Source organism: Pantherophis guttatus, chromosome 1, assembly GCF_059756535.1.
Source record: "Pantherophis guttatus breed Tessera chromosome 1, ASM5975653v1, whole genome shotgun sequence".
NCBI classification, from domain to species: domain Eukaryota; kingdom Metazoa; phylum Chordata; class Lepidosauria; order Squamata; family Colubridae; genus Pantherophis; species Pantherophis guttatus.
This window is the reverse complement of record NC_142063.1, coordinates 346,099,853-346,115,492: the sequence shown is the minus strand read 5'-3', so window position 1 is coordinate 346,115,492 and position 15,640 is coordinate 346,099,853. Positions and strand designations below refer to the sequence as shown.

The window sequence follows — 15,640 nt, the reverse complement described above, 5'->3', positions numbered from 1 at the left end:
GGAAAAGAGTCCGAGAGGCGCGCTGGCCAATAGGGATGCAAAGGTGGAGGGGGCGTGGCCCCGAGCACCCAGCCAATGGGAGGGAGCAACTCAGGCGGCCTCTGAGGTGAAGGCGATAAGGACGGGGGGGGCTTCGTAGGTCTTCGACTATAGACGTAGGAAAAGTGTAGAGAGATACGTGCGAAAGATATTGCGACACGCCCCTCTAGAAAACTTGCTTTTGGCAAAAAATTCACTTTATTTTCCCACGCTTGCCAGCTCTACATTGAAGACTTGTATTTGCTTTTGCTGATTATTATTTTTAAAATGGTGCCCGTTTCATCAAAATAAAGGAAGACTTTTTTAAAAATAATAATAATAATAATTAAAATAACTCTTTGCTATACAGTCGACTAGAAATAAAATTATTCTTTCTGGAAAAAATATTGCAATTGTTGCTTAACTTCTTTAAATCCATGGGAGGCTCTAATTTCTATTCCCCGGGATAATAAACAAAAAAATGGCTTTTTCTGTAGGCTTTGCATTTGTATCCCAGCAAGAGATAACCCTCTTAGCTTTTCTAAATCTATGGGCTGGATACTTCCGGCTCTTCCCGCGGATGACGTCACGTCCAATCAGAGAACAGAAACGGTGAGCAGCCCCCCCCAACGCCTTTGGAGGGCGGGAAATCAGTCCCTCTTTCAACCAATTAGAATAGAGCATTCTTGCCTGAAGTTAATTAAGAAATCAAGACAAGGAAAAGGGCGGGGCAAAGTCTCCTGGAATTAAAGGGCAACTTAATTTAATTGGCCCTTAATTGGAATTCAGCAAAAACTCTTTTGCATAACGTTAATTATATGGGTTGGTTTGTGTTTAGCAACTTGCCAAAAGATTTTGCCTTCACTCTTACCCATATTGGCAAGTTCAAACACAACACAAGTATTTCATCCACCATGCTACTCTGTAGCCAAAATTTACAGTATTGCCAAAAATTGCCAAAAAATACAATATTGTACATCTTGGCAACGTAAAGATCTGTGGACTTCCATTCCCAGAAATCCCCAGTAAACTTGGGGAATTCTGGGAGTGGAAGTCCATCTCTCTTAAAGCATGGCTGGCTGGGGGATTCTGGGAGTAGAAGTCTACCCTTCTTAAAGCATGGCTGGCTGGGGGATTCTGGGAGTTGAAGTTCACCCCTCTTAAAGCATGCTGGCTGGGGGATTCTGGGAGTGGAAGTCCACCCTTCTTAAAGCAGGCTGGCTGGGGGATTCTGGGAGTGGAAGTCCATCCATCTTAAAGCATGCTGGCTGGGGAATTCTGGGAGTGGAAGTCCACCCGTCTTAAAGCATGCTGGCTGGGGAATTCTGGGAGTTGAAGTTCACCCCTCTTAAAGCATGCTGGCTGGGGAATTCTGGGAGTTGAAGTCCACACCTCTTAAAGCAGGCTGGCTGGGGAATTCTGGAAGTGGAAGTCCACCCGTCTTAAAGCATGCTGGCTGGGGAATTCTGGGAGTGGAAGTCCACCCCTCTTAAAGTATGCTGGCTGGGGAATTCTGGGAGTGGAAGTCCACCCCTCTTAAAGCATGCTGGCTGGGGGATTCTGGGAGTGGAAGTCCATCCATCTTAAAGCATGCTGGCTGGGGAATTCTGGGAGTTGAAGTCCACCCTTCTTAAAGCATGGCTGGCTGGGGGATTCTGGGAGTTGAAGTTCACCCCTCTTAAAGCATGCTGGCTGGGGGATTCTGGGAGTGGAAGTCCACCCTTCTTAAAGCAGGCTGGCTGGGGAATTCTGGAAGTGGAAGTCCACCCGTCTTAAAGCATGCTGGCTGGGGAATTCTGGGAGTTGAAGTCCATATGTCATAAAGTTGTCAACGTTGGACACCCCTGGTTTACAGGGATAAGGAATGTGATTCAAATTATCGAACGCTATGAATCTTCAGTTGTTTTCATCAACATCGTACAACTGAGAAGGAAAATGTAGTTAGGCTCTTCTATGATGACATTTAAACAATTTGCATTGCACAAGGAAAGTGTATGTGTAATATGAACTGATCATTCAGCTCCAACCACATATATTTGGGTGGAACACCTGATGGGCTGCCTGATAAAATAAAGCCAGGTCATGGCACACGCTTGAAAGTAGATCAGGAAGGCTGTAATTTTGGAAGGTGTCTGCCAAGAACAAAGAATGCTACAGGAAATATGCATGTGTAAAGCTTGTAACAATTCTGGGTAGTTAGAAAGTTGATAAAAGTAACAAGAGTTAGACAACTTGCAGGCCTCAGTTAAAAATTAGGAATACAGATGGCCTGCAGCCAATAAAATGTGTATTAGATAACTCCTGGGACATTCATTAGCCAAGGTTTAGGAATAGGGACAGCTAGAGACCAATAGAACAAATTGTAGTATTATTACTAAAATGTTTATTAGATGATACAGTAATATTTCTTACTATCTCGCCTTGTCCTGCCTTCTCTTGTAGTGAAAATGTATAAAGCTTTCTTAATCCTTTGTTCTTGGTTCTTGGCATTTTGGCCAGGAGATTTTAATTGATATTAAAATGGATCTTTGAATGGCTCGATCCAATAGAAACAGATCTTCTCAAACCTTTTAGATTCAGGATATTTTTACAGTCTTAAAACAAACAGTGGACCCCATTGGTTAGAACAGGACATAGATCCCATATCAAGCAATAACACAGGACAAAAGGAAGATTTACAGCTTTATACGCCCTACACGTCATCCTTGACTTCTGACCACAATTGAGCCCAACATTTCTCAATTTTGCAAAGCGAGACAATTGTTAAGTGAGTTTTGCCCCAATTTTGTACGACCTTGTTCTGTTCTGTTCTGTTCTACTCTACTCTAATTCTATTCTATTTCCTATCCTATCCTATCCTATCCTATCCTATCCTCTATTCCATTCCATTCCATTCCATTTTCTATTCCATTCCATTCCATTCTCCTTCTCTCATTCTGTCCTGTCCTGTCCTGTCCTGTCCTGTCCTGTCCTGTCCTGTCCTGTTCTATCCATTTGTAAAGACTTGAAGCTTCTGCTTGAGGCTATGGAAGGAAAACTGGAGCTGCTTTCCACCTTTGTTAAGATTTTTCTCCATTTGTCCTTTGGGGAAATATAATATTTCTGCCTCTTTTAATATTCCCCAAATATTTCATTCTCTGAGGGGTGGGAGTGGGGGCTTCCCACACTGGGATAAGGGGAATCAAAACTACTTTTCGTGCCATCCGGTGAGAGCCGCAGGCCATTCCAAGCTCATGAAATGAAATGTGATGCCATCCAGCCCGACGGTTACTAAAACAATTTGTTTTGAATGTAATTGGACAATTAAGATACCTAGGAGAAAGGGATGCGGTGGCTCAGTGGCTAAGACACTGAGCTTGTCGATTGAAAGGTTGGCAGTTCGGTGGTTCGAATCCTGAGTGTCGCGTAACGGGGTGAGCTCCCGTGACTTGTCCCAGCTCCTGCCAACCTAGCAGATCGAAAGCAGGTAAAAAAATGCAAGTAGAAAAATAGGGACCACCTTTGGTGGGAAAGGAACAGCGCTCCGTGCGCCTTTGGCGTTGAGTCTTGCTGGCCACATGACCACGGAGACGTCTTCTTCGGACAGCGCTGGCTCTTTGGCTTTGAAACGGAGATGAGCACCGCCCACTAGAGTCGGGAACGACTAGCACTTATGTGCGAGGGGAACCTTTACCTTTACCTTTAGTTGGGGAGAAGGGAAAAGTGAAACAGATGCTTTGGGTGCAAATCTTCAGTTCCGGTTTTGCCTCATTGTAACCACTTGGCTTTAGCAAACTGTACTTTTGTTAACAGTGGATCAAGAGTCTTTTTTTTCCTAACTGACTTAAGTTGGGATGGCTTGGAGTAAACTGATCAGGAAAAGATATTCAGACAGCTGCACAACAGTTGACTTTAAAGCTATGCCTAGCAAACAAAGGACACATCCCGTTTTAGTCTATTTATTAAGATTTTTATCTCACCTTTATTAGTTTATAAATTATTGGAGGTGGTAAACATGTAATACTCCTTCTTCGGCTTATGTTGCTGAAAACAACCACCCTGTGAGGAAGCCGGTTGGACTGAGAGTGTGTGATTAACCGTAAAATCAGTTTTCACGGCAGAACTAGAACTCACCGTCTCCTGGTTCATTGGCCCAAAATCATGCAGCTGTCTTTCATGCATCAGATGGAACTGGAATTCACTGTCTTCTGGTGATTGGCCCAAATTCACCCAGTTGGCTCTCATGTCTAAGGCAGGACTAGAACTCACCATCTCCTGGTCTGTAGCTCAGCACCCTATCCAGTAGGCCAGACTGCCTCTCATTTCCTTTTTGTCAGATGTCTGATTAACCTACTTTGGGCTGACTAGCAGCGTGTAAAAAAAATCTTCAAATAAATGTTATATTTAAACAGATAAACAGTATCTCTAGCAAGTGGAAAATGGCTTCCGGGTTTTAGATTTCCAGTGAGAATGTTTAAGACTTTTGTAAAATTTTGTATGGAAGGATGATTCCATAATAAGGACCTTTTCCTAAATGAAACACAAATGGAAATGGAGAATTTCCTTTCTACCACCGAACAGAAATATCACTGGCAAATCCTCTCTAATTTCTCTTCCTCTTGGTTTGCAAATCAGCAGATAATAAGAGCAGCATAAATTTGGCTGCAGAAAAAAAAAACTTTCTGGAAATTTAAGGTTAGTCATGCATTGGTTATATAAACTTTGGAAGTTTGCCAGGGAGAGGAATCTTGTATATATAACTTAACGCAAAATATATCGCTGTAGGATTTTACATAAATACTGTATATAACATAGGATTGGTTGGTCAATTATTTGTTTAAAAAGTAATGATGCCCTACTCATTTAAAGGTCTTGACGAAAAGGCAAGCATAACAGTGGTGAAATTCAAATTTTTTTACTACCGGTTTTGTGGACGTGGCCTGGTAGATGTGGCTTGGTGTGCATGGCAGGGGAAGGATACTGCAAAATCTCCATTCCCACCCCACTTTGGGGGTGAGCCAGAGATGGTATTTGCTGGTTCTCCGAACTACTCAAAATTTCCGTTACCGGTTCTCCAGAACCTGTCAGAACCTGCTGGATTTCACCCCTGAAGCATAACAACATTGTGAAGAAATCTGCAAACCACAATTGCATTAATAAGACATTTACTTGGAAGGGAACGCTGTTAAAATCAGGAGGCCTTCATTCTAAGTAACCGTACTTAAGACCAGATGGCGAAATACCTTTCCATTTATGTTGAATAAATCCAGATGTCCACTCCAGCACAAGAACGTGGGAGTCTGTCAATGCTCAAATTAAAAGGTCAAAAGACCTTGAAAAAATGCAGCAGCTTTTAGAGGCTACCAAGTACAGTATTTAATGGAATACATAAAATTATCGTTAAGAGTTGGAACTTCAGGATCATTTTGGCCCAGTGTTTACAAATTTGGCAACTTTAAGAGAGGTGGACTTCAACTCCCAGAATTTCCCAGCTAGCATGATTACCGCAACAAACACAGTAGCTGGAGAATTTTGAGAGTTGATGTCCACGCTGGGAAATTCTGGGAGTTGAAGTCTGCCCCTCTTAAAGCATGCCGGCTGGGGGATTCTGGGAGTGGAAGTCCACCCATCTTAAAACATGCCGGCTAGGGAATTCTGGGAATGGAAGTCCACCCATCTTAAAGCATGGTGGCTGGGGAATTCTGGGAATGGAAGTCCACCCCTCTTAAAGCATGCTGACTGGGGGATTCTGGGAGTGGAAGTCCACCCCTCTTAAAGCATTGCTGGCTGGGGAATTCTGGGAGTGGAAGTCCACCCCTCTTAAAGCATGCTGGCTGGGGGATTCTGGGATTGGAAGTCCACCCCTCTTAAAGCATGCTGGCTGGGGGATTCTGGGAGATGAAGTCCACCCCTCTTAAAGCATGCTGGCTGGGGGATTCTGGGAGTGGAAGTCCACCCATCCTAAAACATGGTAAGAAATTCTGGGAAATGAAGTCTACTTATCTTAAACTTGACATAAATAAATTAATATTAGAATAAATACGAAACTCATCCCCGTCTGAGATGGGAGGTGCTACAATGGCTGTCCATTTCCTTAATCACAGTTTGAATTAAGCTCCAATTTACATAATATGTAGGGCCAAAGCATTGAATTCACACTTTGCCACAACACAAACATGCATTGCTTTTAAGAATTGTTAATTGGCAGATGCCTGACAATTACCCCACAAAAAGGTTAATTTAGAGATATTTTTTTTGCCATGGAACCCACTGTATGAAACCTCATTTCAACTGAGATTAGCTTAAAGTGAATAATGTGAATAATATAATAATGTGAATAATGTGAATGGTATAAGGTCAGCTATATGAACACTGGAGGACTCTCTTTATTCACATTATTATAAAGAAAGAAATGTGCTTGTTCAGCGATTACACTGTCAGCTAAATTCCATTCTTGGCAACATATCTTCTGAGGGGCCTATCTGTCAAAGATGCAAGGACCATGTATAATATATGTCTTCTGAGGAAGATATCTGTCAAGGATGCAAAGACATCCATCTGAAACAAAAAGTTACTTATTAATCCAAGGCCAGCCATGAATCTATGCATCAGCGGATACAGAACTAAGGAGGATGTTTAGGTAAAATTATCTCATGTACTATAAATTAAGGCAGGAATTTAGTAATTAAAAAGTGTCAATTATCATGTAACAGATGTTAACCATATATGGAAAACTGCTGTGCCAGCAAAGTCCTTTGTCTTGGATATGTATAAAAGCAGATGTATCAGAACTCTTCCTTTGTTCAGAATTGCAGATACAAATCTGGTTCTGAAACTGCGCAAATAAAACTGTCTCTGGCTGAACAAGGAATGTTGTTCAGTCTTCTCTTTCTACAAGCTGAGCTCCAACTCTACTGATTTTAACTTGGTTAAATAACCTGGCTTTGTGCCCAATGTTCAGAGGGTATGATAGAGTATGACCTGGATTTGTTGATGATTATTTATGAAGCTCAACTGCAATCAATCAGAATAGAGCTGAAAGGAACCTTGGAGGTCCTTCTATTCCAGCCCTCTGCTCAAGCAGGAGACCCAACTCCCAAGGGATCCTAGCCACCCAGAGTCCCTTGGGAGTTGGGCAACATAGAAATTTGATAAAATTAAATTAAATTAAACTATACCATTTGAGACAAGTGGCTGTCCAGTCTCTTCTTAAAAACCTCTAGTGACGGAGCACCCACAATTTCTGAAGACAAGCTGGTTACGTTCTGTCAGGAAATTTCTCCTTAATTCCAGGTTGCTTCTCTCCTTGGTTAGTTTCCATCATTTGCTTCTTATCCTGCCTTCTGGTGCTTTGGAAAATAAGTTGACCCCCTCTTTTTGGGCAGCCCGTCAAATACTGGAATACTGCTATCATGTCCCCTCTAGTCCTTCTTTCTTTAGACAGGCCAAACCCAAATCCTGGAACCATTCCATGTTTTAGTCTCCAGGCCTTTAATCAGGGTTAGAAGGGAGTAGGGCCGTGATGGCGAACAGGTGGTACGTGGAGCCATATCGGTGGGCACACGAGCATTGCCCTAGCTCAGCTCCAGTGCACATGCGCATGCCGGCCACCTGATTTTCAGAAGTTGGGAAACAGGCTGTTTCCAGCCTCCGGGGGGCCTCTGGAGGGGTGGAAAAGGCGGGTTTTGGCCTCCCCAGGCTCCTAGAAAGCCTCTGGAACCTGGGGAGAGCGAAAAACAGGTCTTCTGGTCCCACCAGAAGTCGGGAAATGAGCTGTTTCTAGCCTCCAGAGGGCTTCTGGGGGGTTGGGGAAGGCTGTTTTTGCCCTCCCCAGGCTCCTAGAAAGCTTCTGGAGCCTGGGGAGGGCGAAAAACAGGCCTACCGGGCCCACTGTGCCATCGCATGCCAAAAGCGGGGGGAGTGCGGGTAGATCACGCGTGTATGCAGGGGGGGCGGGGCGCATAGAATTATGGGTGTGGGCACGTGCGCGCGTGACCTCCCCGCACTCCCCCCCCCTTTTGGCACGCGACAGCAGAAAGGTTAGCCATCTCTGGAGTAGGGGTTGTGGAGTTGAGGAATAAGAGGAGAAAGAAAGAACGACTGTGGGGTTTGCTTGCAGACATTTCATTACCCAACTAAATAACATCATCAAACAAATAATTCCCTCAACACTGTCAAACTATTTACTAAGTCTGCACTAGTATTAATCTTCTCATCGTTCCCACCACCCATCTCCTCCCATTTATGACTGTATGACTGTAACTTTGTTGCTGGTATCCTTACGATTTAAATTGATAATTGTTCCTGATTGCTTATTTGTACCTTACGACTATCATTAAGTGTTGTACCTTATGATTCTTGATGAATGTATCTTTTCTTTTAAGCACACTGAGAGCGTATGCACCAAGACAAATTCCTTGTGTGTCCAATCACACTTGGCCAATAAAAAATTCTATTCTATTCTATTCTATTCTATTCTATTCTATTCTATTCTATTCTATTCTATTCTATTTCTATTTCTATTCTATTCTAATTATTCTAATTCCATTCCATTCCATTCCATCTATTCCATCAGCAAAAAAAACCAATAACTCCACAATTTTTATTTCCAGCAAATGCAATATTCCAGAATATATTGCTATTCGATTTAATAATTTATCCGGTTTTCTGGATTCCGCAACAACCTGAAATTAAGCAACAGTTTGCAAAGGCAAAGTTCACACTGTATGAGAGAGAGAGAGAAGTCCAGTGTATTTTAGTGTCTCTGAGGAGTTTTGCCATGTGTCTTTTTTCTTCTGCGAATGAATTGGAAGGGAGCAAAATTGAGATGATGCTATGTTTGGACTTTGCTGGTCCAGGAACTGAAGAATTGTATTGAAAGGTAGAACCAATCCAAAAGATAAGATAGGTTGGATGTTATCCTAGATTTGGCAACCTTTTGGATTTGTAGGAAGTTAGCACCCACCCCTTTCCTGGAAGAGTGAAATATTTTAGGAAATATGAAAAAGGCAGAATATTATATTTCCCTGGGATAAGCATGTTTTGAAGCAGCTCCCACCTTCCTGCCCCCCACCCTTTGTCAATGGGCCATTAAGGCCAGGGCCAGTCTATTCTACGTAACAAAGATCTACCTCCTTCAGGCAGAGCCATAGTAGGAATTGCCAAAGATCCAACAAAGATAGGATTAGCCCTCTACACAATAGCAGCAGCAACTCACCACATGTGACCTGGGAAGCACATGTGACCATCAGCCAGCAAGGCCCCCCACCCCCTGGGATTCTGACAACCAATCAGGATACTCTTTCGGGGCCCCAAGAAATGCAGAGCCAGAGAGAGCATAAAAACCGGAGGATTTTCTGTATCTGCCCCCTTTTCTGTTCAGGAACTCAAGCCATGTGATCCTGTCCACCATTAAACCATCTTTCCAAGCAGTCTCCATGTTTCCAGTGTCTGTTTCCCCACTTGGAGCAGAACCCAGAAGGATGTTTCTTCCAACAGTTTCCTGCAACGGTTTTACAAGCCATCTTGGAAATATCAAGAAAATACCATTTTCTCAAAGAATATGAGGCGGAACCATTCTTTGCGGTTCACGTTTCCATCCGGACTTTCTTTGTCCCTTCCGCTCTTTTTTTCCCCCCCCCTTCTTTCCTGCGTTACAATGGCGACGAGCGCCCCGTTTCTTTTCCTTCTTGTCGTTCTTTTGCTATGGCTCCTTTCTCGTTGGTGGCTGCAGCGCTACCGCGGCCTGAGGAAGTGGGGGCGGCCGGACCACCGGACGCTTTTCTCAGACGGACCGGTAGCGTCAGCGACGCTGCGACGAGACGTCCAGGCCACCCGCGTCCTCTTCGTGACGGCGCACCCTGATGACGAAGCCATGTTCTTCGCCCCCACCATCCTCGCCTTGAAGTCGGCCAGCTTGTGGCTGCTCTGCGGCTCCACAGGTGAGGGGAGGGGGGAGGTAAAAAGAAGAGCGCTGCGGAGTTGCCTAGCAACCGCAGCCTCGGAACGTCCATTTTGCGCGCGGGGCTGAACAAGCTGAGGCCATTGCTGTACGTAAACGGAGTCGCTCTGACGTCATCTGACGTCGACCTTCCGAAGAGCTCCGCCCATCTCTAGCCTGTATTCCTCTTGGGCTAACGAAGGTCCGCCATTGTGTGTGACGTCACTGAGCCTCAGTTTGCCCTGTCTACAAAATGGGCATAAGAACCAAGCAGAAGTTGGTTTATTGAGAGGCTTATGGCCTAAAAAGACATGATGGAAAAAGGAGAGGAAAGAAAACAAAGGAAGGAAATAGAGAAAACTCTGCAATAAACAATTAATTTTTTTCCAAATACAGTTGTTAAATGAGCAAAAGTCAATAATGCTAAGAGTAGGATTGGGGAGATGCAAGGCCCCCCTCACCTGTCTTAATATTTAATCTTGGAAAATTTGTTCTGAGTTGACACCTCCCGTGAGACACTCTCAAACACCTTTTTCTGGGGATTGGAGAACAAAAATAAAATAAAATATATAAATGACTGATACATTATTTTCTTAACAACAATAAGAGGGCTTATTCTTAATGGAGGCTCCATCACTGGCGGTTTTCAATAAAAGTTTTGTAAACCATCAGTCCAGGATGATATAAGGAGTCCTGGGGAGCGGGTTAGACTAGAAGACCTCCAAGGTTCCCTTAAAGCCCTGTTGGATTCTATGCTTCTATGCTAGTCTTTCAGACCATCCTACCTGGCAGGGTTGTTGTCTGGGGAAAACTGAAGGAGGGAGGGCCAGATACATTGCCTTGTATTCCTCAAAGGCAGGATAGAAACCAAGGAGGCAAAAAAAATAAATCCACAAGGCGTTTTCTGTGCAGGAGTAGAGACCGTTCAGGATGCTTACCAGTGTTGTTGGTATTGCTGTATTATTATTTGTTGCTCTTACTGTACAGGTAATCCTCGATTTACAACCATTTGTTTAGTGACCGTTTGAAGTTAGAACAGCACTGAAAAAAAACGACGTAAGGGACTTGGAGCATCGCCATGGTCACATGACCTGTTCTGTCCCCGTCCCACACACGCACCCCCACGGACGGCCCAGAGTTAATAAGCCACACGACAAAATCTTTGAAGATAAAGCTGGCAGCAACTTAGTGGCTAGCTGCCAATTCAGACTTTACTCACACAAAACAAAGATTAGACTGCAAGCATTCCGATAAAGCAGGCAAAGTTTCAACAATACAAAGATTAGTCCAAATGCAGTCCGACAAGGCAGGCAGAAGTCCAGTAACGCAGAGATCATGGATTATTTCTAGTTTTTGCTCGTCACAAACTGAACCGGCCACCACACCCACATTTATACCCTGTGGGGTGTGGTCCAGTGACTCAGCTAATCTCTGGCACGCCTTCCCCTCTGCTGCGCACGCTTCTCCCTGCGCCGCTGCCGAGGGTCCAGCCAGCACTTATCTCCTTCGTCACTGTCCACCTGTGGCTGCGGGGACGTGCTTGGCTCTGGGCCTATCTCTTGGCCTTTGGTGTCCTCCAGAGGCATTGCCAGAGAGGAGGGTCCTGGAGAGGGAGGCCTTGCCAACTCCTCTCCCTCACTCTCAGAGTCTGCATCTGTCAATAGCCCAGGCTCAGGCAACGGAGCCACAACATGACCAAAATTTAGAAGCTTGGCAACTGGCATGTACTTATGATGGTTGCAAATTGTCTCAGGGTCATGTGATTCTGCTTTGGCAACCTTCTGACAGGCAAATTACAATGGGATAGCCAGATTTGACTTAGCGACCAGGTCACTCGCTTACCAACTGCAAAATTCACTTAACAGCTGTGGCTAGAAAGGTCGTAAAATGGGACGAAGCTCACTTAACAACTGCCTCATTTAGCAATGCAAACTTTGGGTTCCACTGTGGTCGTAAGTCGAGGACTACCTGTATATTTGGTTGCTAAGAGTCAATGCCGACTTGTAGGAAATAATCAATCAATCAGTCCAAATCCATCAGACAAAGTGCATCTTTTGAACTCGTAGTCCTGTTGTTGTCGTTATTATTCTCATTATCATCATTGCAGGTAGTCCTCCAATTACGAACACAATGGAGCCCAAAATTTATGTTGTGAAGTGAGACATTAGTTAACTGAGTTTTGCCCCATGTTACGACCTTTCTTGCCACTGTTGTTAAGTGAATCACTGCATTTGTTAAGTTAGTCACACGGTTGTTAAGTGAATCCGGCTTCCCCATTGACTTTGCTTGTCATAAGGTCGCAAAAGGGGATTACGTGACCCCGGGGACACTGCAACCGTCATAAATATGAATCAGTTGCCAAACATCTGAATTTCGATCACGTGCTGCAACGGTCGTAAGTGTGAAAAACGGTCGTGAGTCATTTTTTATCAGTGCTGTTGTAACTTCAAATGGTCACTAAATGAACTGTTGTAAGTCAAGGACTGCCTGTAATTCTCTGCCGCTACCCTCAAAACGGCAAAATGGGGAAAAGTACATTTTAAAATTTAGCCAGCAAAACAAAAATACATCGAGTTTTATACTTTTCCAGCAGAGATTCTGTTATGTGGACTCTTCCTCTTTTGAATTCTCAGTGACTTTAATTTTTTTTCCATGGACGGAGGAATGTATGCGCACAAAAAAAAAAAAGGTAAATAAATGAATAAATGCCAAAATCGGGACAAAAGAGATGACTTTTTATCTCTTTTAAACTCAGGAAGCTCAATCTGCCCAAGGAGCTGCTGATTCAGTTCTACAGAGGAATTATTGAATCTGTCATCTGCACCTCCATAACTGTCTGGTTTGGTTCTGCAACCCAAATTAGAACTGCAGAAAAAATAGTTGCTACCAACCTGCCTTCCATGGAGGACCTGTATACTGCACGACTCAAAAAGAGGGCTGGGAAAATATCTACAGACCTCTCGCATCCTGGACATAAACTGTTTCAACTCCTACCCTCAAAACGCCGCTATAGAGCACTGCACCCCAGAACAACTAGACACAAGGACAGTTTTTCCCCGAACGCCATCACTCTGCTAAACAAATAATTCCCTCAACACTGTCAAAGTATTTACTAAGTCTGCACTACTATTAATCTTCTCATCGTTCCCACCACCCATCTCCTCCCACTTACGACTGTATTGTTGTGGATTTAATAAGACCAACACAGCTTTTCAGGGTTAGCCAGAGACATTGTATATTGCGCAATAGGTTCAAAGCTCTGTACGTGAAGCGTTGAACAAAGACAGAAATTAGGTACAATGGTTTTTATACTCTTCTAAGACAAAGGGTTCTGTTAACTCAGCAGTTTATGTGATCATATACATTTGTCATATTTAATTGACACTTCCCAATTACCAAGTTTTACATTTTTCTTTGCCAACAGTCATAATTCTTTTTTGCCAATTACTGAAGCATAGATTCAAATGATCTCTTGTTGATATTACATGTGGTCATCCTTTGATCTCTTTAACCTTCAAACTGTATATCACCAAATGTTTGTATCTCTGACAACTGAGGGGCCCCTCTGTGAATGTTTCTGCTTCAAAGGAATACTCTGCCTTTCATCTGGTTAATTGGCTTCCCTTAAACAAGCACATTTCCTTTCTTACAATACTATGAATAAAGAGGGCCCTTCAGTGATCATCCAGCTGGACCCGCCGCATTTACCTACATTACTTTGGCTGTAACCTTGTTGCTGGTATCCTTACGATTTATATTGACTGTTTCCTAATATGATTTGATTGCTTATTTGTTCCCTATGACTATCATTAAGTGTTGTACCTTATGATTCTTGACGAACGTATCTTGTCTTTTATGTACACTGAGAGCGTATGCATCAAGACAAATTCCTTGTGTCTCCAATCACCCTTGGCCAATAAAAAAATTCTATTCTATTCTATCATTCACAGGGAATTACTATCAGCAGGGAGAGATTCGTAAAGCGGAACTGATAGAAAGCTGCAAAGTTCTGGGGATCCCTCCTTCCAATGTAACCATCCTGGACCACAGGTAAATTGCAAAAAACACCAAAACCAAAAACCTAGCATTATTGGGTTATGCAAAAAGTCATAGGATCATAGAGCTGAAAGGGACCTAAAAGGTCATCAAGTCTGACCCTTCATCACTACACCCATCCCCGACAGATGACTGAGTGGTGTGAGAGGCTAATGCCTCCTACTAAGGCAGCATTTAACATCCAGCTGCCTGCAATTACTGCGAGTTCAATTCTCGCCAGGCTCAAGGTCGACTCAGCCTTCCATCCTTTCTAAGGTGGGTAAAATGAGGACCCGGTTTGTGGGGGCAATAAGCTGACTTTGTATAAAATATACAAAAATATGAAGGCTATTGCTTAACGCATTGTAAGCCGCCCTGAGTCTCAGGAGAAGGGCGGCATATAAAATAAATAAATAAACAAACAAACAAATAAATCAATAAATCAATAAATAAAATAATGACTATGGGAAGTCCTCGACTTACAACCACAATGGAGCCCAACGTTTCCACGGCAAAGCAAGACAGTCGTTCGGGGAATTGTGCCCCATTTTACGACCTTTCTTACCACGGTTATTAAGTGAATCCCTGCAGTGGTTAAATGAGTAACACGGATATTGAGTGAATCTGGCTTCCCCCACGGACTTTGCTCGTCAGAAGGTCCCCAAAAGAGGATCACGTGATGCCAGGGACATTGCGACCGTCATAAATATGAGCCAGTTGCCAAGCGTCCCAGTTTTGATCACGTAACTGTAGTGATGCTACAAGTCATAAGGGTGGAAAACGGTCATAAGTCACTGTTTTGAGTGCCGTTGTAACTTCAAAGGGTCACTAAATGAACTATTGTAAGTAAAGGACTGTAAGTGTCCTCACTGTAGGAAGTTTCTCCTTAATTCCTGGTTGCTTCTCTCCTTGATTAGTTTCCATCCGTTGCTTCTTGTCCTGCCTTTTGATGCTTTGGAGAATAGCTTGACTCCCTCTTCTTTGGGGCAGCCCCTGAGATATTGGAAAACTGCTATCATGCCTCCCCCTAATCCTTCTCTTTGATAGGGTAGACATACCTAGCTCCTTTAACCATTCATCATACAATTTAGTCCCCAAACCCTTTATTATAATAGAATAACAGATTTGGAAGGGACCTTGGAGGTCATCTAGTCCAATCCCCTGCTTAGGCAGGAAACCCTACACCACTTCAGACAAATGGTTACCCAACATCTTCTTAAAAACTTCCAGTGTTGGAGCATTCACAACTTCTGGTTGCAAGTTGTTCCACTGGTTAATTGTTCTCACTGTTAGGAAATTTCTCCTTAGTTCCGAATTGCTTCTCTCCTTGATTAGTTTCCACCGTTGCTTCTTCTCCTGCCTTCAGTGGCTTTGGATAATAGCTTGAGCCAGGGGTGAAATCCAAAATTTTTCCCTACCGGTTCTGTGGGCGTGGCTTGGTGGGCGTGGCAGGGGAAGGATACTGCAAAATCCCCATTCCCTCCCCACTCCTGGGGGAAGGATATTGCAAAATCCCCATTCCCTCCCCACTCCTGGGGGAAGGATATTGCAAAATCTCCATTCCCACCCCACTCTGGGGCCAGCCAGTGGTGTTATTTGCTGGTTCTCCAAACTACTCAAAATTTCCACTACCGGTTCTCCGGAACCTGTTAGATCCTGCTGGATTTC

At 43.7% G+C, this 15,640-nt stretch overlaps 1 protein-coding gene across 1 annotated transcript in view; it reads left to right on the top strand.

Annotated features, from left to right (window-relative positions):
- The first annotated feature begins 8,591 nt into the window (after positions 1 to 8,591).
- PIGL (phosphatidylinositol glycan anchor biosynthesis class L) overlaps positions 8,592 to 15,640 on the top strand; it is a 31,726-nt gene continuing 24,677 nt past the window's right edge. Inside the window, exons 1-2 of the mRNA XM_060685571.2 lie at positions 8,592 to 9,938; positions 13,888 to 13,987. Of these exons, the coding sequence (XP_060541554.2) occupies positions 9,560 to 9,938; positions 13,888 to 13,987 (479 nt within the window). The 5' untranslated portion in view covers positions 8,592 to 9,559. The remainder of the gene's footprint in view (positions 9,939 to 13,887; positions 13,988 to 15,640) is intronic.